Source organism: Pongo abelii, chromosome 11 (genome assembly GCF_028885655.2).
Source record: "Pongo abelii isolate AG06213 chromosome 11, NHGRI_mPonAbe1-v2.0_pri, whole genome shotgun sequence".
In the NCBI taxonomy this organism is placed as follows: domain Eukaryota; kingdom Metazoa; phylum Chordata; class Mammalia; order Primates; family Hominidae; genus Pongo; species Pongo abelii.
Genome location: NC_071996.2, coordinates 91,374,502 through 91,399,662, shown reverse-complemented (window position 1 = coordinate 91,399,662; position 25,161 = coordinate 91,374,502). Strand labels below are relative to the sequence as shown.

At 35.2% G+C, this 25,161-nt stretch overlaps 1 protein-coding gene across 34 annotated transcripts in view; it reads right to left on the bottom strand.

Moving 5' to 3' along the window:
* GULP1 (GULP PTB domain containing engulfment adaptor 1) overlaps positions 1 to 25,161 on the bottom strand; it is a 324,107-nt gene that overhangs the window by 127,730 nt on the left and 171,216 nt on the right. For 21 of the 34 annotated variants that reach the window (XM_054549581.2, XM_024243422.3, XM_054549592.2 and 18 more), the window contains exons 3-4: positions 9,214 to 9,285; positions 3,456 to 3,517 (exon numbers count right to left, since the gene is read on the bottom strand). In XM_054549581.2, coding sequence (XP_054405556.1) covers positions 3,456 to 3,517; positions 9,214 to 9,241 — 90 coding nt within the window. In that variant the 5' untranslated portion in view covers positions 9,242 to 9,285. Of the gene's footprint in view, positions 1 to 3,455; positions 3,518 to 9,213; positions 9,286 to 19,852; positions 19,947 to 25,161 lie in introns of all 34 variants that reach the window. The other 13 variants (XM_054549588.2, XM_063712905.1, XM_063712913.1 and 10 more) reach the window with 1 other exon arrangement.

Below are 25,161 nucleotides of genomic sequence, written 5' to 3'. Positions count from 1 at the left end.
AGACCAATAACAGGATCTGAAATTGTGGCAATAATCAATAGCTTACCAACCAAAAAAAGTCCAGGACCAGATGGATTCACAGCCAAATTCTACCAGAGGTACAAGGAGGAGCTGGTACCATTCCTTCTGAAACTATTCCAATCAATAGAAAAAGAGGGAATCCTCCCTAACTCATTTTATGAGGCCAGCATCATCCTGATACCAAAGCCTGGCAGAGACACAACCAAAAAAGAGAATTTTAGACCAATATCCTTGATGAACATTGATGCAAAAATCCTCAATAAAATACTGGCAAACCGAATCCAGCAGCACATCAAAAAGCTTATCCACCATGATCAAGTGGGCTTCATCCCTGGGATGCAAGGCTGGTTCAACATTCACAAATCAATAAATGTAATCCAGCATATACACAGAACCAAAGACAAAAACCACATGATTATCTCAATAGATGCAGAAAGAGCCTTTGACAAAATTCAACAACGCTTCATGCTAAAAACTCTCAAGAAATTAGGTATTGATGGAATCTTTTAATGGTATGATGATTCTCTCTTTTAGCCAGGATGAAAATAGATATTTTTTCTTATTATCTACTTATATACCATTCCTATGTTATATCAATTCTTCCTCTGGAATATTAAGCACATCTTATTTTCCACTGCAAATTTATCTACTACCCTATGGTAAACTTATTACCACACACTTGGACCATTAAAATAACTTCCTAAGAGGTTTAATGTCATTCTATCACTCTCGATCCAAACTGACTTTTTTATCACTACCGATTTATCTTCCTCAAATCCTGTTGGATTCATTTACAACCCAAACTGTTGCTTTTGCCATTCAAAGCCTTCCCAATTTGCCTTTTTAACCTTGTCCATCATTAATACTTGTATGAGATCAGTTTTATGTGTCAACTTGGCTAAGTTATAGTGCCCAGTTATTCAATCAAATTCTAATCTAGGTGTTGCTGTAAAATTATTTCATAGATACGATTAACATCTCTAATCAGTTCACTTTATGTAAAGGAGATTATCCTGGATAATCTGGATGAGCCAGAACCAATGAATTGAATGGCTCTAAGAACAGAACTGAGGGACAGAACTGATGGTTGCCTGAGAAAAAAATTACACTATTTCAGACACTGTTGTAGCACTAACTCCTTTATGTCTGTAACAACTGAAGTGAGAAATTACTATTGCTACCATCCCTATTTATTGATGAATAATCACAGACATAGAAAGGTTAAGCAATTTTCCCAAAGGCACACAGTAAGTAAGTGTTGGAGTCACGATATAAACCAAGGAATCCAGCTCTAGAGTCTGTATTTTTTTTTCTATTGTGCCAAGCTACTTTCTGTGGTCAAGGATTTGGTTTTCAAGTGCCAAATTCTATAACAAGAGATACAGGATATCTTAAAAAGTAACTCTACTATGAGGTCAACCTATTAAGTACCACAAACAAAGGAACTCAGAAAAAAACTAACATTCTTCAAATGAATTTAATGCTACCTGGTACACATACAATATATATTATCACTCATGAGGCCATATTATAGTAGACAAAATCATCCTGCCCTTCCATATTTTACTGTTCCCAATCTGGGAAGATGTTTCTGCACCCTCTACTTCCTGTAGAATGTCTTAAAATTGTTATGCACCTGCGAATTGGCACTGGCAACTTTTCCATGTAGACAAGCAGAATGATTGGCAGAGTTAAAGGTAGATCTAATTATAATATAACCTTTTAATCTTTTATAAAGCTGTTTTTCAAAATGAGGCATATCAGTCACATAAAAATAATATTGATGGTTTCAACTGGAGCATATAATTCCACTATGATTGATAATATCAAAAATTGAGCATGCACTTTAAAATCATAGCAGCTTTCCAGATTAAAATTTTTTCAGTATAGATTTCATATAGTATACCAATAGCTAATACGAACAATATCTGTGGAAATGATGGATAACATAAACAATTTTTCTCATTCAGTTAACTAAACTTTTCATGCTAAATTAGGGCAATCAACCTTTATGTTAAGTTTACAGAAAAATTCATAAGCACTGCAGTGATTTCAAGTATAATATGTTTACACAGAAAATATTTCAGATTTCTTTGCTGGTAAGTCAACAAGAAAAAAATAAGAGACGGTGCACTCTCCAAATTTCGCTGCTGAACAACAGCTCTGGAAGAACTTCTTCTACATAGGCTTTTAAATGTTTCTTCCTTCTGATTCAGACTTAGATAAGAACTCTAGATGTTTCCTACCAAACACCGTTAATTTTCTCCTCAATAAACATTCTTTAATTTTTCCTGAAATAATTGCTATGCCTAATCTCACTGTATCCCAGTGTATACTTCACTAATTCATAAACGTTTAAGTTCTCTTATAAAGATATTATAGTTTTGTTTTCCCCTATTCTGTCTCCAAAGTTCAGTTGCTTTTAAATTTGACGCTAATATTTCCAATCCCCTCTTTAACTCATTTCTGTCTCTTCGAAATTTTGACTCAGATTTCTCTGAAAATTATTACAAGTTTGGTGATAATTAACTACAAAATAGCACCTTTCTTTAAAGTCCCTGTTTTCAACTGAATTCACTCATTTTTTTCAACAACAAATGAAATCTTTAAAGACACAGAGTATAGATTAATGTTTCCACTTCTCTATTAAAATGCAGCAACTTGAACAAAAGAATTTTTAAAAGGCACCTTTTTGTGTGCTTTTTAAAAATAATTTAGGCTGGGCAGAGTGGCTTCTACCTGTAATCCCAGCACTTTGGGGGTCTGAGGCAGGTGGACCACTCGAGGTCAGGAGTTCAAGAGCAGCATGGCCAACATGGTGAAACCCTGTCTCTTCTAAAAAGCATGGTGGCATGTGCCTGTAATTGCAGCTACTCCAGAGGCTGAAGTGGGAGAATCACTTGAACCCAGAAGATGGAGGTTGCAGTGAGCCAAGATCCCCCCAGTGCACTCCAGCCTGGCCTACAGAGCATGTCTTCATCTCAATAAAATAAAATAAAATAAAAATTTAAACTTTGTTCCTTTTTTCTTGAATGATAATTACATTTATGAAAATTGCAGCTCATTTCTCTCATTTGCATGTTTTTATATTTAGGTTGTGTAATGTAACATTAAAATGTTTTTAAAGAAAGCTAATTTGTTAGTGGTTTGAGTTTCTACAAGCCATGATATTGCAAATATTTTTAACAATAACCAAAATCACTTGAAGAAAACACGTTTGACTTAAATAGTAATTTTATAGAATATACTTTTAAAGAGAGAAACTATTCTACAGAGGAAAATAACTTCCCATGCCACAATTATTTTATTTATGTAAACTTTTTTCAGGAATCAATAACCAGGAAATGTCAATACATAAGCAATCTAAGATTAGCCATGAATTAGTAATGATAGTATAACGAAATAAAATTTAATAATAAATGAACTATTTTTACCTTTGCATTATAGGGAATGAAATGTTTTGATAAAGCTTCAGGTGTATGCATCCATGTTTTGTCTGCAATAAAAAATACACAGAGTTATATTTTAGGTTTCCATGGTGTCATATTCATGCATTACCATTTGTATGGTAATTTAGGACATAGAGTATTTCTAATTCGAGATTCTTTGCCAAATTGACAAAGAATAACCACTCAGATAGAAGAACAATGCAGCTGGGGCGTAATTATAGGATTCTTTCTTTGGTATAAAAGTCCCTAGCTTTCCTTTTTAAAGTTTTCAAATAATAAAAATCATACCAATTTTTAAAAGAACATATAAAAACCACATCAGTGGGCTATGAGTAATTGCATTCATTTGTGATTTAAAACAAGTATCTTTCTTCTTTCACTTTATGCTCTCATGAATTATAGGTTATTTTTCTTAATTCCTAGAACAATAAAATATAATCTGCTCTTTAACTCTTTGCGAATATTGTATTGTAGCATCAAGATTTAGCTATTCTAAAGGGAAATTATCATATTATACGAACAACTGCATTTGTATGAAGCTGAAATAAACCAACTTACTATGCTCATTTGGAAATCAATATAATATTATGATAAATCTTTATTCTAAATTTGAGGAAACATTGATTGAAGGTCTTCTCTCACGAGTTTTGGATATAAATAGTCTCAAATGCAGTAAATCAAAATGTTTCTTAGATAAGTGTTAAAAATATTAGAAATATAAGGATAGAATATATTAAAACTAATTGTATTATATATTATTTTTATCTTGTTATTTATATTTGTATTACTAATATTTTTAATTTAATTTTTGAACTTTATTAATATAGCCCACATATTTTCCCCAATATTTTGAGGAATGCATAAGGGGGAGAAAAAAATGTTAACATTTACATGAAACAGATTGGCTTTTTTTGAATCTGCACTTATTTGGAGTAAGACTTCTCAATCTTCAATGATATTTTGCCTCCATTAGTGTAGTTTTGTATGTATCTTATTTTTCATGGGAGTTTAAAAATTTGGAATCAGTATTATAAATAGAACAAAATCAAAGATTTATTTTACCATGAAACATACAAGTACAAACTGGAAGGAAACACTGTATTACTAACAAAGTAGTTTCAACATTAAATTTAGATTTTTTAAATGCTGTTAACAGAAACTAATTTGATACCCTTAATATGTTCTTCTTAAACTGGGTGAATGTGAAGATATAGAGAAAATGACACATATTTTTGGAATGTAAATTATTTTATACTATGTGAATAATAATGCACTGTATTTATATTAAACTTGTTTATGGGGTACAATGCAATATTCTCAAGTATTTCCAATACAAAAGATGAAGGGCCAAGAGAATTGGGTCTATTTCTGACTACTAGAGTGAATATATGATAGCCATACTTGGGTGAAATATTTTGAACAGCAATACATTGTAAGCTTAAAAAAATATTGACGTTGACATTTAATGTGTGAAATTTGTATTTTCTATAAGGATTTTCATCTTAGCTATACTTTTTGTGATTGCTAATGGATAGTAATATGATTAATTCAAGAACAATTTGCACTTAGATTTAGAATATAATCTTGCTTTTATACATTAAAAGAAGTAAATCACAATACTTCTTCCAAGGCAATAAAACACAGAACAACAAAAACACCTTCAGGAAAACTAAGAAGATGTCCAATTTCTCCTTTTAACTCTTTCACTGAATTCTTTTCATGTCTCCTTTCCAAAACATACAACACATCTCAGGAGTATGTAAACGCTGACTAAACTCTCACTATGATGGGTCACACCAATCCTGAGGCAGAGAGGTATTAATAATTTCTTTCTCCTATAAACCACTATTACTTGAAAACTGATGAAAATGCCTCTGTTGCAGACTCATATTGCAGAGACCTAAAAAGAGTATACCAAGCTGCTTCTGCTGACAGACTAAAATAATCACAATATTAAATTCCAGTGGATAAGCTGCAGTTCCTACAATGACAAAAATCTGCATCCATATTATCAAGCGCTGAAAATTTAGTGCTTGTTTATTACATAACCTCAAGTATGAGCAGTACATTTATAAAACCTGAAGGATTTCCAAAATGAGTTCTTACTGTCATCCTAATTTATACTTTGGCAAAAAAATGACAAAATAAAACTCTTTATATTAACTTATAGATAGGGCTAAATCTTGAGTAGGAAATACACATGATGGTCCTTGGTCACTATATGTGTTCATAGAAGGTATCAGATATATGAAAATGTGCAGAAATGGGAATACAGACATTCTAGAAAGAGTTCCTCTTCATTGAATTAAAGTAAAATCACTAACTCAAAATTGAAGACTTACATGAAGGAAAATGCCAACATTTCAACATATTTGACAAATATCAATGTACTCTGATTGCTGGATCAATAAATTTAGGTTTTCAAAATGCATCTAGATTAAGAACTCATCAAGAAATACAGAGTAAATTCATTATTTTTGTGTCATCAGAGCTTACAATGGTGAAACACCTACTTTTGAGTATATTAAATTTAAAACTAAATGCTGGTTAATGAATAGATGCATTTGAATAAAATGTTAAAAAAGAAAGTAACATTTAAATATTAAATTTTAAGTGCTGTGCATTATGATATCTACTCAATAGTATGTCAACTAAGTTTAAAAAATGTAATTAGTTGAATTATTTAATCATTTATTCACATGTTATTTTTATACTTTTTTACTTAATGATTTATATTTGATGTAATAAAGAGAATATAGAATATTTTTAATTAAAAGAGAAAATTAACAGAGGGAAAAAATCTAAAACAAAGACAATCATTAAAATTTAATCTATGATTATATTTGACTAATTTTTAAAGAGCTTTTCAAAAGAGCTCAAAATGGTATGACTCTAATATATTCAGCACTCTTCAGAATCTCTGAGTAACTCTAACACCATTAGAGCATTTGCAAAGAAAATCAGTGAATTCAATCAAGAAATACAAACTTACTAATTCGGAGATTTAATTTTAAAAAAAAAACACAATTATGTTTAGGTTTAAGATGGTCTTTTTTCCTTAGGCTTCTGAAGTCCTGGATCATTTAGTAAGATTACATGTGATGGCCAAGTATATTGGGTATCTATGAAATAAAGAGATAAGCTTTTACTGATAGAAGACCATCTTGCTTTGTTTAGGATACTGTACACAGGGTATGTTGATGGTAGTTTTGGAAACGTGACTTAAATTAAATATTCTCTAGTGATATAATTATAGCTTATAGCTCCAGCTTATCCAGATATACAAATTCTCTCAAACAATTTAAGTTTTTCATCTGAAATTAAAATTTAATGAAATAATGCTATTGATTGAAACCAGGAACAGAGGCTCTTACAATTTTTCCTTTAACAACTTCACCGAATGATAGAGTCAGAATTGATTGGTGAACTTAAGGTAAAATTTTCAGTTCAAGTTTTAACTTCGGGTTGGAGTAAAATATTAGTGAATAATTTCATGATACTAAACCATTAGACCTGAAAAATAAGAGAAGTCAAAAGAAATTCAAAGAGAATGAAGCAAATCAGGATATAACAAGTGCTTCTGCTTCTTGATTCTCCAAATCACCCCACTATTCCTACGGGTGTACTCCCACTGTGTTCAAATAAGACAAATATACAATTACTGGTTACTCACATTACTATCCAACTCTTCGGATTTCTCAGTGAAAAACCATTCTAAACCCCCTTCAAATAAACAGTAAATTACAGATGTGTAGTTTCAACTTTAAAGTGATAGGAAAGGAGGATTGTAAGCATATATATATATAAAGAAGGTCTAGAAGTATTTATTAAAAATAAGTTAGAGTGATTAAAGTGTTAAGTTGTGATGTAAGATTTCTATTACTTTATTAAAAATACTTCAGGTTGGGCACAGTGGCTCCCGCCTATAATCCCAACACTTTGGGAGGCCAAGGCAGGAGGATCACTTGATGCTAGGGGTTTGAGACCAGCCCTGGCAACATAGCAAGATCCTATCTCTATATAAAACAAAACAAAAACTTCAATATATCATGTAATTATAGATTTTGTTACTAGTAAAAATGAAAGAAACACTATTTTACTTTTGGTAACTGTTGTAAATCAGGAGCAGCTATAGACTTAATAAATGTCATTTTGCTTTCCCCTTATTCAGGAAAAATAAGTAAAATAATAAATTTCTAGCTTCCCAGGGTTGAAGAGTGCCTTAAAGGTCACATTATCTAAATTCTCACTGAATACATTAATCTTCTCTGCCACATCCAAATGTTTGAACACCTCTCACTTCAGAGACCAAAAAAAGCTAGTAATTTGAGTAATTTAATTAAACTTTTACATGACTTTCTTGGAATTCATTTTCCCTATATTAAATCAGTGACATTATCATTTACACCTATTTGTCCTTTACTAAACTCAACCCCATGGCTAAATGGCAGTCCTTCAAATATTGAAAGACAGCTCTCATTAACACATGAATGGTTCTCAGTCATGCTTCCTGTTGCATGGCTGAAAGTCCTGAAGTCATCTCAGTCTTTCTCATCTGGGCACGTTACTATGTGTCAGTTAACACTGTAACCTTTTAAAGGGAGAACACCCAGTGCCTGACTGCCTGATATTGAACAGAACACTAGTCATAGTTCTGGACTATTCATTATCCATACATTAGAAAATGACACAGAGCCTTTGATACTCACACTGTTGACTTTATTCTTCAGCCATTTTTACTCAGACAGCATTCAAGATGCATCTTCCAAATAACAGCAATATTTGAATCATGATAAAAGTATTAGATATTCTGTGCCCTTGTGTGACAATTTGCAGTATCTTAGTAAGTTTATAGTGTGGAATAAGGCCTAACTTGTCACTTTTTCCTCACATATCTGTAATCCTACCATAGCATTCCTGTATCATTACCTTCTTGTTTTCAACCATCTATGAATTTGATTATCATTATTTAAACATTCTTCCCCAATTTATTAATCATGTAAAACAGGAGAAAGCCCCATGCCCTCCACTAGAGAACTCCTTTGAGAATGGAAAGGATACATTATTTAAACTTCACTGATCTACACAAAGTTATACTTATTTTTCTATCTTTCTTTATAAGTGCATCATAAAATAGTTTGTCAAATGCCATGTTTTTCTGCCCATTAAAAAACAACACCTAACTAGCTGTTTCTTTCAGTCCTATAGTGATCGCTATAATATACTACATTCGTAGTTATTTAAATTCCTACCTAAAAATTAATAACAAACTTATTTTGGCCTCATTGCTTTCAATCTATCTACTACCAATCCTCACATATTGTTCAATGATACATGAAGCCTGTGCACACACACACACACACATAATTATGAATGAATTTATGTTACCTTAATCTTATGTAAGCCCAGGGAATTTAGTATTATATGGCTACATAAGCTAAAGTTAGGACAAAGTTTCAGATCATTTTATTCTTTGCAATTTCACAACAAGCTTCAAATTGCCAGGTGACATATTATCACATATGTATTGTGAACTCAGTGTAATAAACAACTTTGATCTTTCACTAGGGTGATAACTAAGGAAAGCTAATTAGCAACGTTTGCAGATTTGTGTTGCTCTAATCTAACTTCATTTCTGGGCCAGGTGGTTTGACAACAAGAAAAACTGATTTCTTAACATCTCTGCTTATGTTCATAGCAACATTGGCTTGACTCCCAAGTTTTAAAAAATGACCACGCTTACCTTTCTTCCTGCTAAAAGCACGGTTCATGATGAGGATCAGCCAAATAAATGTTCAGTTCCACGCCTTATATCCTGTAAAATGACAAAATATTAAAACATAAACAAAGGACTGTTGACTGACCTCTCTTTTGCTAATGTGGTTTTAATTATAAAGGCTTTTTAAATTTTTAAAAATATTTACAAACAGTATTCTAAAATGCCTCAAAGGACATTGGGTAAGAAAAAACACAAGTGCTTAATAACATGAGTGGCACAAACAGATAGGAACATCTCAACAGAAATTCCTCCCAAGTTCTTCAATTTTGTCTTTTTTCTATTATATATCCATCATTAACTATATTTATTTGCAAACTTAAGGAGAAGAAAGATCAATACTTTTTCCTCAGCTTGTTGACAAGAGGTGTGTATATAAACACTTTACTTTTTATTTACCTGAGGCCCAGAAGAGTTTCATGTTTATTACAAAGTCACAAAGACAGGTGATATACTAGGAGCAGTGGTTAAAACATAGGATAAAATTACCTACCACTTAAGATTGTTTTACACATTAGGAAAGGTATGAAAGTACTTGGCACAGTATTTGGTACATATTGAGCTCAGAAAATATTAGCTACTATCTTTGTCTTAGATATAGCATGGGATCTAAATTTAATGCTCTTTTTATATGCATTATTTATCCATCAAAGAGGTCCTCTTAATACCTGTTCTGTAGTGTATTCGCTATGAGGGTTACAAACCAAATTCAGCAGCTTAGGTAAAGGACTTTATGCACTGTTGTCCAATTGAGACCTTTCCATTTTATATATTTAATGACTTCGTGTAAACAACAACAACAACAAAAAGATTTCTGGAGTAATTCCCTCAGAGACTCAGAGACAATTCACATTAAGGTCTAAGAAGAAAGTTATGATTAAATATTTATTGGTACTGCATTGTAATCTATATTTGGGGTCCACAAAATAGTTAATCTTACTGATACAACACTCAGAAATAACTTTGCTGCTCTAGCAACAGAATATTCATGAAATGACATTAAGATAGCCTTTCACTTCTACTTTATCTTCTATGAGGACTAGTGTTACAGATATATTACAGGGTAACACAAATACTTTTTTAGAATTAAAATATTTTGCTATTTTTTAAAAATTTGCATTTTTTTCATTTTTAGAATTCAACCACATTAAATAAAACTGTTTAATAATATTCCTCCTTGATAACCTAGAGACTTGCTTCAACAGAAATCAAAGGAAACTCATGTGCTCAGTGTAAGAGCCCAGTTTGGCGTGTTTCCATCTGCAGATGACAAGACAGTAACTGAACTCTGGGTAAAACTTTCCCCACTCTCTGCCCACTATTGCCTAGAGGTCTCAGCTGTTAGAGATAAATTCACGAGAGACCAAAAGCTCTGCATGATTCTGGAAATAGCTTCCTCCATTCCACTCTAAGTCTCAAAGTCTCACCACCACTTCCTGCTAGGAGACCTTCATAATTTTATCACATTCTTTATTCCTAAGTATGTGAGTCAACATAAGCAGTTCAGGTTACTCTCATCACTCAGAGAATCTAATTCTAATGCATTACATTCTGTAACCACATCTTTCACTTCTCCCATCATCTGGAAACATTTCACTGTGTCATCTGGCATTCACAGTAAATCATTATCAAAATGCACTCAGCATTTTTTCTAAAGATTTTATCCACTCTGCCGCTCTTATTGAAACCTAGTTGTTGCCTGAGCAAACTAGTTCTACTGCAGTCCTTTCAAGAGGCTGGCTGTTTATCTGCCACACATATTATACCAATAGACCAAGAAATTATGCATTTTCAATTACTGTACTTCTCTTTTTTTTCAAAACCCTTAATTTCTTTGAGGATTTTGCCATCAGACTCTATATACATAATGGAATATAACACAACAGAGAATATAATATATTTGGTATCATTTCAAAAGTCACTTTTCACCTATATCTTAACAGATCTGGTTATTTATTGAGCATATCCTGAAGAAATAAGGAAAAATTAAAAATAAACTAGTAGAAAAAGAACGTAATATATGCAAATGTAAAATCTGTCTTCTCTGGAAAAATAAAGTAACAAAATACTATGAAGTTTATTAATCAGCAGACCAAATTTTATATACCTGTCCACTACTCAAATTTCATCACTATGAAGTGGACATTTTCAACAAAAGAAGATTGTGAAATATAAAAAAGGAGTTTAATACTATATGATTTAAAAATTCTTAAAATTAAATAATAGTGTGACTTTTAAATTAAAAAAATAAAATATAAACAACTTGGAGGCATATAAATAGAACAAGAATAACAAAAAAAAACTCTTCACATAATTATATAAAGTTCATTTGAGCAAACATAGAGGATATATAATGACATGATAATACTATGACTCTAAAACACCAGAAGCACTTTTGCTTGCTCACAAAATGCATAGATATAAATGTCAATCTATATCAGATAAGTCATTCTTTTGAAATAAACTATAATTTAACTATCTAAACACCACTTCTTAGCATTTTATTTGATGCAATGTGCACTCTACACTTTTTTTGTAAAACACGTCTTACAACTCCACCAGAAAGTATGTAGATACTAGCTACTTTGTTCAGTACCCCAAAGTGTATAATACAATACATGACACTAGGTTGGCATTCAATGTACTATTTATTTTATGTATTAATAATGCATGTTTTAATGTACTTTTATAATTGAAATAAAATATATAGTTAAAATTTTAATGTTAATAAGTTAAGAAATACAATTCTATGTAAATTGACTTTATCTCAATTTATGGTGTAACATAAATCCTTCTTTTTAGAGAAACTTTTCACAAATATTGTTTTAGTGACTACAAACACATGCATGAATCATTTCCCTATTATTAAAAAATTGTTACTTTTGGGAGGCAGAACAAGATGGCAGCATAGAAGGCTCCACCAATCGTCTCCCCAACAAAGACATCAATTTAACAACCATCCAAACAAACAAACAAAAGCACCTTCACAAGAATCAAACATCAGATGAGCACTCACAGTGCCTGGTTTTAACTTTGTATCACTGAAAGAGGCACTGAAAAGGTAGAAGGAACAGTTTTGAATCACCAGCATCACTCCTCTCCTACCCTCAGCAGGAGCATTTCTGAGTGCTGGGGAAGGGAGACCACAGCAATTGTAAGGCATCCTGTTATAGCAGAAAGGAAAACCACACCAAACTCAATTGAACCCTGGCCATGGAGGGAGCCTTTAAAACTGCCTTAGCCAGAGGGATATGTCTGATCCCAGCTGTCGAAACTTTAGTTACCACAAGCCTTGCCACTGTGGGCTAAAGTGTTCTGGGGCTCCAAATAAACTGGAAAGGCAATCTAGGCCACAAGCAATGCAAGTTTTAGGTGAGTCCTAGTAATGAACTGGGTCCAGAGCTAGTAGAATGCTGGGGCACGTGACCTACTGAGACACAAACTGAGGCAATTAAGCTCCAAAAGAGACCCCTTCTTTCCATTCAAGGAGAGAAGAGGGAAGAGTGGAAAGGACTCTGTCTTGCATCTTGGATAGCAGTTCAGTGACAGCAGGGTAGGGCGTCTGTCAGAGTTATCAGGTACCTGTTCCAGGCTCTAGCTCTAATACAACATTTCTAGACACCTTGCACCAGAAGATAATCCTTTGCCTTGAAAGGAAAAACTCGGTACGAGTAGCCTTCATTACCTACTAACTGAAGAGCCCTTGGGCATTGAATAACCAGCAGTAATACTCAAGTGGTACATCAAGAAACTTGGGTGAGACTCTGAGGCTTGCTGGCTTCAAGTGAGACTCAGCACATTCTCAACTGTGGTGGCTATGGGGCAAGACTCCTTCAGCTTGAGAAAAGTGGAGGGAAAAGTAAAGGGGACTTTGTCTTGCACCTAGATACCAGCTCAGCCACAGTGGGGTAGACAACCAACTGGTCTCTTGGGGTTGCTGATTCCAAAACTGGGCTCTTGCACAACATTTCTGGACCTGTCCTTGGCCAGAGGCGAGTCCATTGCCCAGAAGGGTGAGTCTCAGGACTGGCAAGATTCACCACAAGCTGACTAAAGAGCCCATGGACCTTAAGATAACATCAGCAGTAGGCTGGCAGTACTCACTGCAGGCCTGTAGTGACAGTTGCCATGGGGTGAGGCACACCTTCCTTTGGAAAGGGGATGAAAGATTGAGAAGGACTGTGTTTTGTGGTTTCAGCTCAGCCACAGTACAATAGAACACCAGAAAGACTTCTAAGTGGTTTTGACTCTAGTTCATGGCTTCCAATAGGCAACTCTGGACCTGCCTGGGGCCTGGGATAACACAGTGCCCTGAATGGAAGGACAGAGACCTAGCTGGCTTTGCCACCTGCTGATTGTAAATCCCCAGGGTCTTGAGAGAAAACAGGCAATAGCCAGGGGTTACAGCAGGTCTTGGGCAAGAACCAGTGCTGTTCTGGCTTCAGGTCTGACCCAACACAGTATGTCACTCCACCCCACTTCAGGTGGTTCAGAACAGAGAGAGAGAGAGAGAGAGAGAGAGAAATAAAGAGACCCCATTTGTTTGAAAGAAAAAGAAAAGAAGAAGAGAAGAGGTCAACTCTCTGCATGGTGATCTGGAGAATTCTTTCAGATCTTGTCCAAGACCATCAGGGCAGTATCTCTATGAGTCTCTAAGAACCACAGCATTACTGGGCTTCAGGTCCCCCCGAAAGCAGATACAACTTAGATCACAACATCCAAGTCTTTTTGAATATCTGAAAAGCTTTCCCAAGAAGGACAGGTACAAACAAGCGCAGACTTCAAAGACTACAATAAATACCTAACTCTTCAATGCCCAGACACAGACAATCATCTACAAGTACTAAGACAATCCAGGTAAACATGACCTCACCAAATAAACTAAATCAGACATGAGAAAACAACCCTGGAAAAACAAAGATGTGTCACCTTTCAGACAGAGAATTCAAAATAGCTTTGTTGAAGAAAATGAAAGAAATTCAAGATATCACAGAGAAGGCATTCAGAATTCTATTAGATAAATTAAAGAAAGAGATTGAAATAATTAAAAAGAATCAAGCAGAAATTCTGGACCTGAAAAATGCAATGGACATAGTAAAGAACATATGAGAGTCTTTTAATAGCAGAAATGACCAAACAGAAGAAACAATTAATGAGCTTGAAGCCAAGCTATTGAAAAACACATGGTCAGAGGAGACAAAAGAAAAAAAGAATTAAAAAGAATGAAGCATGCCTGCCAAATCTAGAAAATAGCCTCAAAAGGGCAAATCAAAGTGTTACTTGGCCTTAAAGAGGGAACAGAGAAAGAGATAGGAGTAGAAAGTTTATTCAAAAGGATAATATCAGAAAACTTCACAAACCTAGAGGAAGAGAGCAATATCCAAGTACGAGAAGGTTATACAACACCAAGCAGATTTAACACAAAGAAGACTATCTCAAGGCCATTAATAATCAAACTCTCAAAGATCAAGGATAAAGAAAAGATGCTAAAATCAACAAAAGAAAGGAAATAAATAATAACACACAATGGAGTTCCAATACATCTGGCAGCAGAATTTTCAGTGGTAACCTTACAGGCCAAGAGAGAATGTCATGACATATTTAAACTGCTAAAGGAAAAAAATCTTTTATCCTAGAATAGTATATACAGTGAAAATAACCTTTAAACATAAAGGAGACATAAAGACTTTCCCAGACAAACAACAGCTGAGTTATTTCATCAACGCAAGACCTGTCCTAGAATAGATGCTAAAGCAAGAACTTTAGTCAGAAAGAAAAGAACATTAATGAGCAATAAGCAACACCAAAGATACAAAACTCACTGGTAATAGTAAGAACACAGAAAAACAGAATATTGTGACACTGTAACTGTGGTGTGTAAACTACTCTGAAGTAGAAAGACTAAACCATGAAACAATCAAAAATAATAACTACAACAACTTTTCTGGACATAGTACAATAAGATATAAATGGAAATAATAAAAAGTTAAAAAAAGCAGGGACATAGTTAAGATGCAGAGTTTTTATTTCATTTCTTTTGGCTTGTTAGTTGGTTTATGCAAACAGTGTTAAATTGTTATCAGCTTAAGATAATGTGTTATAAAGTAATACTTGCAAGCCTCATTGTGTAACCTCAAACCAAAAAACATACAAGAGATACACAAAAAATGAAAAGCAAAAAACTAAGTCATATCACCAGACAAAATCTCCTTCAATAAAAGGAAGACAGGAAGGAAAGAAAAAAGGAAGAGAAGATCACAAAACAACCAGAAAACAAATAATAAAATGGCAGGAGTAAGTCTTTAGTTATCAATAATATCATTGAACATAAATGGACTAAACTCTCCAATCAAAAGACATAGAGTAGCTAAACAAGGGAGTGGGGGCAGTGGCGGGAAGAGTCATTGATCTGTTGCCTACAAGAAACACACTTCACCTATAAAGGCATTCATAGACTGAAAATAAAGGTATAAAGGTATTCCATGCCAAGAGAAACCAAAAAAGAGTAGGAGTAGCTATATTTATTTCAGATAAAATAGATTTCAAGGCAAAAACTACAAAAGGAGAAAAAGAAGGTCACTATATCATAATGAAGTGGTCAATTCAGCAAGAGGATATAACAATTTTTAAAATATAGAGTTAGACTCCAATACAATAATAGCTGGAGATTTCAACATCCCACTTTTAGCACTAAACAGATGTTCCAGACAGAAAATGAACAAAGCAACTTCAAACTTAATCTACACTCTAGACAAAATGGAGGTAACAGATATTTACAGAACATTTAATCCAGTGATTGCAGAATACACATTATTTTCCTCAGAGCATGGATCATTCTAAAGGATAGATCATATGGTAGGTCACAAAACAGTTTAAAACATTCGAAAAACTGAAATAATATCTAGCATCTTCTCTGACCAAAGCTGAATAAAACTAGAAATCAATAACAAGAAGAATTCTGAAAACTATACAAATATATGAAAATTTAAACAAAATGCTCCAGAATGATGAGTGGGTTAGTGAAGAAATTGAGAAGGAAATTGGAAATTTTCCTGAAACAAATGACAATGGAAACTCAGTATACAAAAACCTACGGAATACAGCCAAAGCAGTACTAAAAGGGAAGTTTATAGCCATAAGTGACTCCATCAAAAAAGAAGAAAAGCTTCAAATAAACAACCTAATGATACATCTTAAAAATTAGGAAAACAAGAGCAACCCAAACTCAAAATTAGTAAAGAGAAAATATCCAAATAAATCAAATCTGACACATAAAAGGAGATTGTACAACTGATACAGCAGACATTCAAAGGATCATTAGTGGCTACTATCAGCAACTGCATGCCAATAAATTAGAAAAATCTAGAATAAATGGACAAATTCCTAGAAACATAAAATGTATCACAACTGAACCAGGAAGATATTCAAAACAGGAACAAATCAATAACAAGTGACAAGATCAAAGCTGTAATAAAGTCTCACAGTAAAGAAAACTCTGGGACCTGATGGCTTCACTGCTCAATTCTACCAAACATTTAAAGAATTAGTATCAATACTACCCAAAGTATTCCAAAAAATAGAGGAGGGAATACTTCCAAAGTCATTCTACGAGGCCAGTATTGCCTTGACTCTAAAACCAGATAAAGTCACATCTGAAAAAAATAAAACTATAAGCCAATATCACTAATGAATACTGATGCAAAAATCCTCAACACAGTACTAGTGAACTGAATTCAACAATACATTAAAAATATCATTCATCATGAATCCCAAGTGGGGTTTTATCTTTGGGATGAAAGAATGGTCAACATAGGCAAATCAATCAGTGTGCTGCATCATACAAACAGATCAAGGGATTAAAAACCATATGATCATTTCAATAGATGCTAAAAAAGCATTTGATAAAATTCAACATCTTTCATGATAAAAACCATAAAAAATGAGTATTCAACATAATAAAAACCATATATGACAGATCCACAGCTACTATCATACTAAATGAAGAAAGACCAAAAGCCTTTCCTTTGAAATCTGGAACACAAGGATGCACACTTTCACCACTGCTATTCACTCTCTCTTGCTCCTGCTCACACCGTGTGAGATGCCTCACTCCCCCTTTGCCTACTGCCATGACTAGAGGTTCCTGAAGCCTCCCCAGAAGCAGAAACCACTATGCTTCCTGTACAGCCTGCAGAACCGTGAGCCAGTTAAACCTCATTTCTTTATAAATTACCCAGTTTCAGGTATCTTTTTATATCAATGTGAGAATGGACTAATGCACTTGTGATCCTGGAAAAAAAGCAAAAGTTAAAAGAAATTATCCCACACCTTTGTGTTCCAGAAACAGCTTATTGCAAGGAACCCTTCCCCATGTGACTTAGATGAGATGCAGGATACTACCCTTGTGTACCTATGACAAGACCAGGCCTAGACCTCCAAAATGCCATTATTTGCTTCATAAATGATTAGCTGAACTGTTTGGGCCACTGACCAAACTGGACAAAATATTTGCTACCTCGACTTAATCAAACTTTAGTTAAGCTTTACGCCTTCCCGTAGGCCCCTAAACCCTAATCCATATTCAGCCTCAGCAGCCTCAACCCTTCATTTACACCCTCTCCTAATAACAGGCTGACTATGTTTTAAAGGGTACATCATTCTCTGAGCTCCTATCCCTAATTGCACCACCCTCATTTGTCCTACTTTCTTACACCCAATTCTTTCTAGTCTTGCTTACTATTCCCTAAAACAAAACAAAACACTTTGCTGCTTAGCCTTTGAGACACTTGCTGATCTTATAGTTGGCATATTTTCCTTATTGCAGTTGCCCCCCTCCCCTCGTTGCAAACATCCTTTCCAATAAAGTCTCTCGTACCTAAGTCCAGATTTGGTTTTTATTTTACAGTCTACTCAATCATATTTGGAAAGATTTCTGGCAACTAACCCCAATCTATTTCACTGAACTAATTTTCAAATTTTCCTTTCAAAATATCCACTGAAAAGGAGCTAGCCTTCTCATTCTCTCACACTAATGAGTGCTTTCATTTCACTATAAAAACTGTTGCCTCAAATGAATTGCAAAAAGATGTCCTAGAAACGTGAATAAACCTATTTTTTTCAAAATAATGGTGTTATCTTTGCTTCTCTAGTATCGAGTACATAACTATAGTTAATATATGTTGAATTACAAATCAAATGAGCAAATCAAGTTTTATGAAATCATATACACTTTATTGATTTACAGACACATATATTAGCTCCCAACTTTATTTAAAGTGTAATGTCAATTTTAAAAATAATCTTTATTTTTAAAATAAAAATTTTATTTTATTATCTGTGACAGTCTTCATTTGATTGACTTAATCATTTATTGACTTAATCATTTGTTTTTTCATATCTTTTGCAATGTTTATTTAGTATCTCATATGTCAATATGCCTAAAAACAAAGGGAAAGATATTTGTAAATGAGGAAAAAAATGAGTTATCAATAAGTGAGCCACATGGAAAATATTAGTAGGAAATATAATAGCTGAGATCTTTTTAAAGCAATGATAAATGGCCTAAATTGGAGAACTCTGTGTACAGCTTACGGATGTATTACTGAGTTCAAGGATAAAGTGGAGAAATTCTCTTAGATGACTACAAAAAAGTAAATAAATATACTAAATGAATACTAAGATATATTAAATAAAACTGCCAAAATCTTGATAGTGAGATTACCATAGAGAAAAATATAAACAAAGAGGAGGGTATAACTGAGAAAATTATGGAGAGAAATTTCAGAGAATTAAAAAAGATTATGAAAAATCTCAAACTGTAAGTTTCAGACCCAGGCATGTTATCATAAAATTAAGAATATTACAGGCAGAGAGAAAATATGCAACACTTCCAGGCAGAAAGAAAAGGTTGCCTCAGTATCATCAAGAACTCTCTACTCTTTGTTCCAGTTTAATTCCAGGTCTTTCCAACCCCTGAGATTTAGCATCATTATCCTCCTAACTCCAACTCTTGAAAATAATGAGACCTCTTTTAACTATTGCCACAAACTTTTTGTTTTTTTCAACTGTGTCATGTCCTCAGACCCTTGTCAGTCTTGCTTGATTTATACTTCTAAGGGAAATCTGACCAGTCTAACTGATGGATGAATATTGAGGGTAACAGAAAGAAAATTCAAGGACAGCTGCTACTTTTTTTTTTCTTCTTCACTGAGTGAATCATAGTGCCATTTATTAAGAAAGAGACACTTGGGGAAAGCAAAGTTTGAAAGGCAGAATTCAAGACTTCTGTTTTGAAGCCTTTCCTTATTAGTATAGTGGTGAGTATTCCTACCTGTCAAGACTTCTGTTTTGGATATGTTAGTTCTGAGATACCTACCAGACAGCAAAGATGAGATGCTGAGTTAGTAGTTGGATATATGAGTCATGGTCTGGTAGGTAGGGTAGGAATAGAGACATGACTTATAAAGTAACCAGCTCGCACATTATGAGATTAGTTAAGAAGTATATGTAAATAGATAAATGATAATTGAGCTTAAAAGCATGCCAAATTTATGAATGAGGCAGAATAAGAAGAGCAAGCTAGAGATAGATAAAAAACAGCCATCACCTGTAATCTCAGCACTTTGGGAGGCCAAGGCAGGTGGATCACGAGGTCAGGAGATCGAGACCATCCTGGTTAACACGGTGAAACCCCGTCTCTACTAAAAATACAAAAAAAAAAAAAAAATTAGGTGGGCATGGTGGCGGGTGCCTGTAGTCCCAGCTACTCACGAGGCTGAGGCAGGAGAGTGGTGTGAACCTGGGAGGCGGAGCATGCAGTGAGCTGAGATTGCACCACTGCACTCCAGCCTAGGCGACAGAGCGAGACTCTGGGGGAAAAAAAAAACAGCCACTGAGGTCAAATAAAAACCAGCGAAGTGTGCCCTTCTGGTATCCAAATGAAGTATGTTTTTATTAAGAGAAAAAATGATTAAATGATATTGAGAGCTCTACAAAGAGAAAGCCTGAAAAATGGCCATTAGTTTCAGAACACGGAGATAATTGGTGACCTTTGCATTGCACTTTCAGAAGACAGGGACTAAAATAGCCTGACTGGGGAGAGGGGTAGAACAAAATGGCAAAATAGAAGGCTCTCCCTATTGTCCCCCCAGTGAGGACACCAAGTTAACAACTATCTACACACACACACACACACACACACACATACACACACACACACCCCTTCTTAAGAACCAAAAATCAGGTGAGCACTCACACTACCTGGTTTTACCTTCATATCGCTGAAAGAGGCACTGGAAAAACAGTCTTGAATCTCAGACCCCACCCCTCCTCCATCCCTCAGTAGAGGCAACCCTGCTCAGAGAGGCAGCCTGGTGTTTCTGAGAGTATTGCTGTGCACTGGGGAGAGGAAGAGCTAGCAATTCTGAGGCATTGAACTCAGTGCTGCCCTTGTTAATAGCAGAAAGCAAAACCAGGCCAAACTCAGGTGACGCTCTCCCAAGGAAGGAGAATTTAAACAAGCCCCACACAAAGGAGAATTGCCAATCCCAGTGTTTGGAACTTCAGCTCCCCCAAGCCTTGCCATCATGAGCTAAAGTGCTCTGGGCCCAGAGTCTGTGGACTGAGGGAGAGAGGCGGTCATGACCTACTGAGACATCAGCCAGGACTGCTAAGGGACTGCTGGCATCACCCTTCCACTAACCTCAGGCTGCACAGCTTGTGGCTCCAAAAGAGACCCCTTCCTTCTGCTTGAGGATCAGAGAGGGAAGAGTGGGGAGGACTCTGTCTTGCCTGTTGGATACCAGCACAGCCACAGCAGGATAGGGCACCAGTCAGTCTTACGGCCCCTGTTCAGACCTTAGCTCCCTGATGACATTTCTAGAAACACCATGTACCAGAAAGCAACCTACTGCCTTGAAGGGAAGAACTCAGTCATGGCAAGATTTGTAACATGTTAACAAAAGAATAACCAGAATAATAACCAGAAGCAATACCCAGGTACTACATCAAGAACATTGGATGAGACTCTGAGGCTTACTGGCTTCAGGTGAGACTCAGCACATTCCCAGCTGTGGTGGTTACAGGATGAGACTCCTTCTGCTTGAGAGAAGTGGAGGAAAAAGTAAAGGGTCTTGCATCTTAGGTACCAGCTCAGCCACAGGGTGATAGAGCATGAAGTGGGCTCTGAGGTCCCTGATTCCAGGACTTGACTCTTGGATGGCATTTCTGGACCTTCTCTGGGGAAGAGAGGAAGCCCACTGCCATGAAGGTTGAGTCTAAGGCTTGACAGCATTCACTAGAAGCTGACTAAATAGCCGTTAGGCCTTAGGGAACATTGGCAGCAGCCTGGCAGTACTCCCCATAGGCCTGAGGTGGCAGTGGCCACACAGTGAGGCTCTTCTGCCTTTGGAAAGGGAAGGCAAAAATGGGAGGACTGCATCTCATTATTCGAGTTGCCAGCTCAACTACAGTACAATAGAACAACAAATGGACTTCTAAGGTTTTTGACTCTAGTCCCTGGCTCCCAGGTGGCACCTCTGAACCCATCTAGGTCCTGGGGCAACTCACTGCCCTAAAGGAAAGAACACAGGCCTGGCTGGCATTGCTACCTGCTGATTGTAGAGCCCCAGAGTTTTGAGCAAAAATAGGCAGGAACCAGGGAGTGGCTACAGCAGGCCTTAGGTGAGAACCAGTGCTGTGCTGGCACTTCAGGTCTGACCCAGTGCAAGCTATGGGTGGTGCCTACAGGGGTGATTTGCCACTCTACCCTCTGCTCCAGGTGGCTCAGAACAGAGAGAGGGACTTTGTTTGGGAGAAAGTAAGGGAAGAGAACAATAGTCTCTGCCTGGTAATCCAGAGAATTCTTTGGGATCTTGACCTAGATAGACCATCAATACAGTACCTCTATGAGTCTCTAAGAACCACAGCATTAGGGAACTTGAGGTCCCCCATAAAAAAGATACAGCTTAAATCACAACATCTAAGTCATTTTGAATATCTGGAAAGCCTGCCTAAGAAGGATGCGTACAAACAAGCTCAGATTGTAGAGACTACAATAAATACCTAACTCTTCAATGGCCAGACACATTAACATCTACAAGTGTCAAGATGATCCAGGAAAAGATGACCTCACCAAATGAACTAAGTAAGGCATCAGGGAACAATCCTGGAGAAACAGAGATATGTGACCTTTGAATTCAGACAGAGAATTCACAATATCTGAATGAAGAAAACTTAAAGACTTTCAAGATAACACAGAGAAGGAATTCAAAATTCTATCAGATAAATTTAACAAAGACATTGAAATAATTAAAAAGAATCAAGCAGAAATTCTGGAGCTGAAAAATGCAAATGTCATACCAAAGAATGCATCAGAGTCTTTTAAAAGAAGAATTGATAAAGCAGAGGAAAGAATTAGTGGGCTTGAAGACAGGCTATTTGGAAGTACACAGTCAGAGGAGAAAAAAGAAGAAAAAAAAATAAAAACAATGACGTCCATGGACAGCATCTAGAAAGCCACAACAGGGCAAATCTAAGAGTTATTAGCCTTAAAGAGGAGGTAGAGAAAAAGATAGGAGTAGAAAGGGATAATAACAGAGAACTTCCTAAACCTAGAGAAATATATCAATACCCAAGTAAAAGAAGGTTATAGAACACCAAGGAGATCTAATCCAAAGAAGACTCCTTAAGGCATTTAATCAAACTCTCAAAGGTCAAGGATAAAGAAAGGGTGCTAAAATCAGCAAGAGAAAAGAAACAAATAACAGAAAATTGAGTTCCAATACATCTGACAGCAGACTTTTCAGTGGAAACTTTACAGGCCAGGAGAGCATGGCATGACATAAATAAAGTGCTGAAGGCAAAAGTATTTTTTCCTAGAATGTATCTGGCAAAGATATCTTTCAAACTTGAAGGAGAAATAAACCTTTTACCAGACAAACAAAAACTGAGGGATTTCATCAACACCAGACCTTTTCCACAAGAAATGCTAAAGGGAATACTTAAATCAGAAAGAAAAGTATGTTAATGAGCAATAAGAAATGTTAATGAAGGCACAAAACTCACTGAATAGTAAGAACACAGAAAAACAGAGAATATTATAACACTGTAATCACAGTTTATGAACTACTCTTAAGTACAAAAACTAAACAATGATCCAATCAAAAATAATAACTAAAACAACTTTTCAAGAAAAATGGAACAATCAGATATAAGTAGTAACAAAAAAGTTAAAAGAAAACAGGGGTATGAAGTTATGGCATCAAGTCTTTATAAGTTTTAATTCCTTGTTTGTTTGTTTATGAAAATGATGTTAAGTTGTTATCAGCTTAAAATGATGGGTTATAAGATGGTATTTGCAAGCTTCATGGTAACCTCGAAGCAAAAAAATATACAATGAATACACAAAAAATAAAAAACAAGAAACTAAATCATATCACCAGACAAAATCAACTTCAATAAAAGGAAAACAGGAAGAAACTGTAAGAAAAGACAAAGAAGTTCACTATATAATAATGAAGGGGTCAATTCAGCAAAAGGATACAACAATTTTAAATATATATGCACCCAACACTGGAGCACCCAGATATATGAAGCAAATATTATTAGAGCTAAAGAGATAGACTCCAATCCAATAATAGCTGGAGACTTCAACACCCCACTATAAGCACTGGAAATATCTTCCAGATGGAAAATAAACAAAGAAAATTCAAACTTAATCTGCACTCTCGGCCAAATGGAGCTAACCAGTAGTTACAGAGCATTTCATCAAATTGCTGCAGAATACACATTCCGTTCTGCAGCACATGAAACATTCTCAAGGATAGACCATACGTTAGGTCACAAAACAAGTCTTAAAACATTCAAAAAATTGAAATAATATCAAGCATCTCTTCAGACCACAGTGGAATAAAAGTAGAAATCAGTAAGAGAAAATTTGGAAACTATATAAAGACATAAAAATTACACAATATGATCCTTAATGACCAATGAGTCAATGAGGAAACTAAGCAGAAAGTTGAAAAATTTATTGAAACAAATGATAATGAAAACATAACATACTGAAGCACATCAGATACAGCAAAAGCATTACTAAGAGGGAAGTTTATAGCTGTAAGTGACTCCAACAAAAAAGAAGAAAAACTTCAAATAAATAATGTAATCATGCATCTTAAAGAACTACAAAAACAAGAACAAACCAAAACCCAAACCAACAGAGGAGAAGAAATAATAAAGATCAAGCCGAAATAAATAAAATTAAAATGAAGAAAACAATATAAAAAAGCAATGAAAGAAAAGACTTTTTTTGAAAAGTTAAATAAAATTGACAAACCTTCATCCAGACTAAGAAAAAACAGAGACATTGCAAATAAAAGCAGAGATGAAAAAGAAAATTTTACAACTGCTATCCCAGAAATTCAAAGAATCATTAGTGGCTACTATGAGCTACTATGTCTAGAAGAAATGGACAAATTCCTAGACACATACAACCTACCAAGATTGAACCAGGAAGAAATTCAAAACCTGAATAGAGCAATAACAAGTAACAAGATTAAAGCCGTAATTAAAAGGTTCCCAGGACCTGGCGCGGTGGTTCAACCTGTAATCCCAGCACTCTGGGAGGCTAAGGTGGGTGGATCACCTGAGGTTGGGAGTTTGAGTCCAGCCTGACCCATCTCTACTAAAAATACAAAATTAGCTGGGAGTAGTGGCGCATGCCTGTAATCTCAGCTACTCAGGAGGCTGAGGTAGGAGAATTGCTTGAGTTCAGGAGGCAGAGGTTGCAGTGAGCCGAGATCATGCCGTTGCACTCCAGCCTGGGCAACAAGAGCAAAACTCTGTCTCAAAAAAAAAAAAAGCTTACCAGTAAAATGAAGCCCAGGACCCAATGGCTTCACTGTTGAATTCTACCAAACA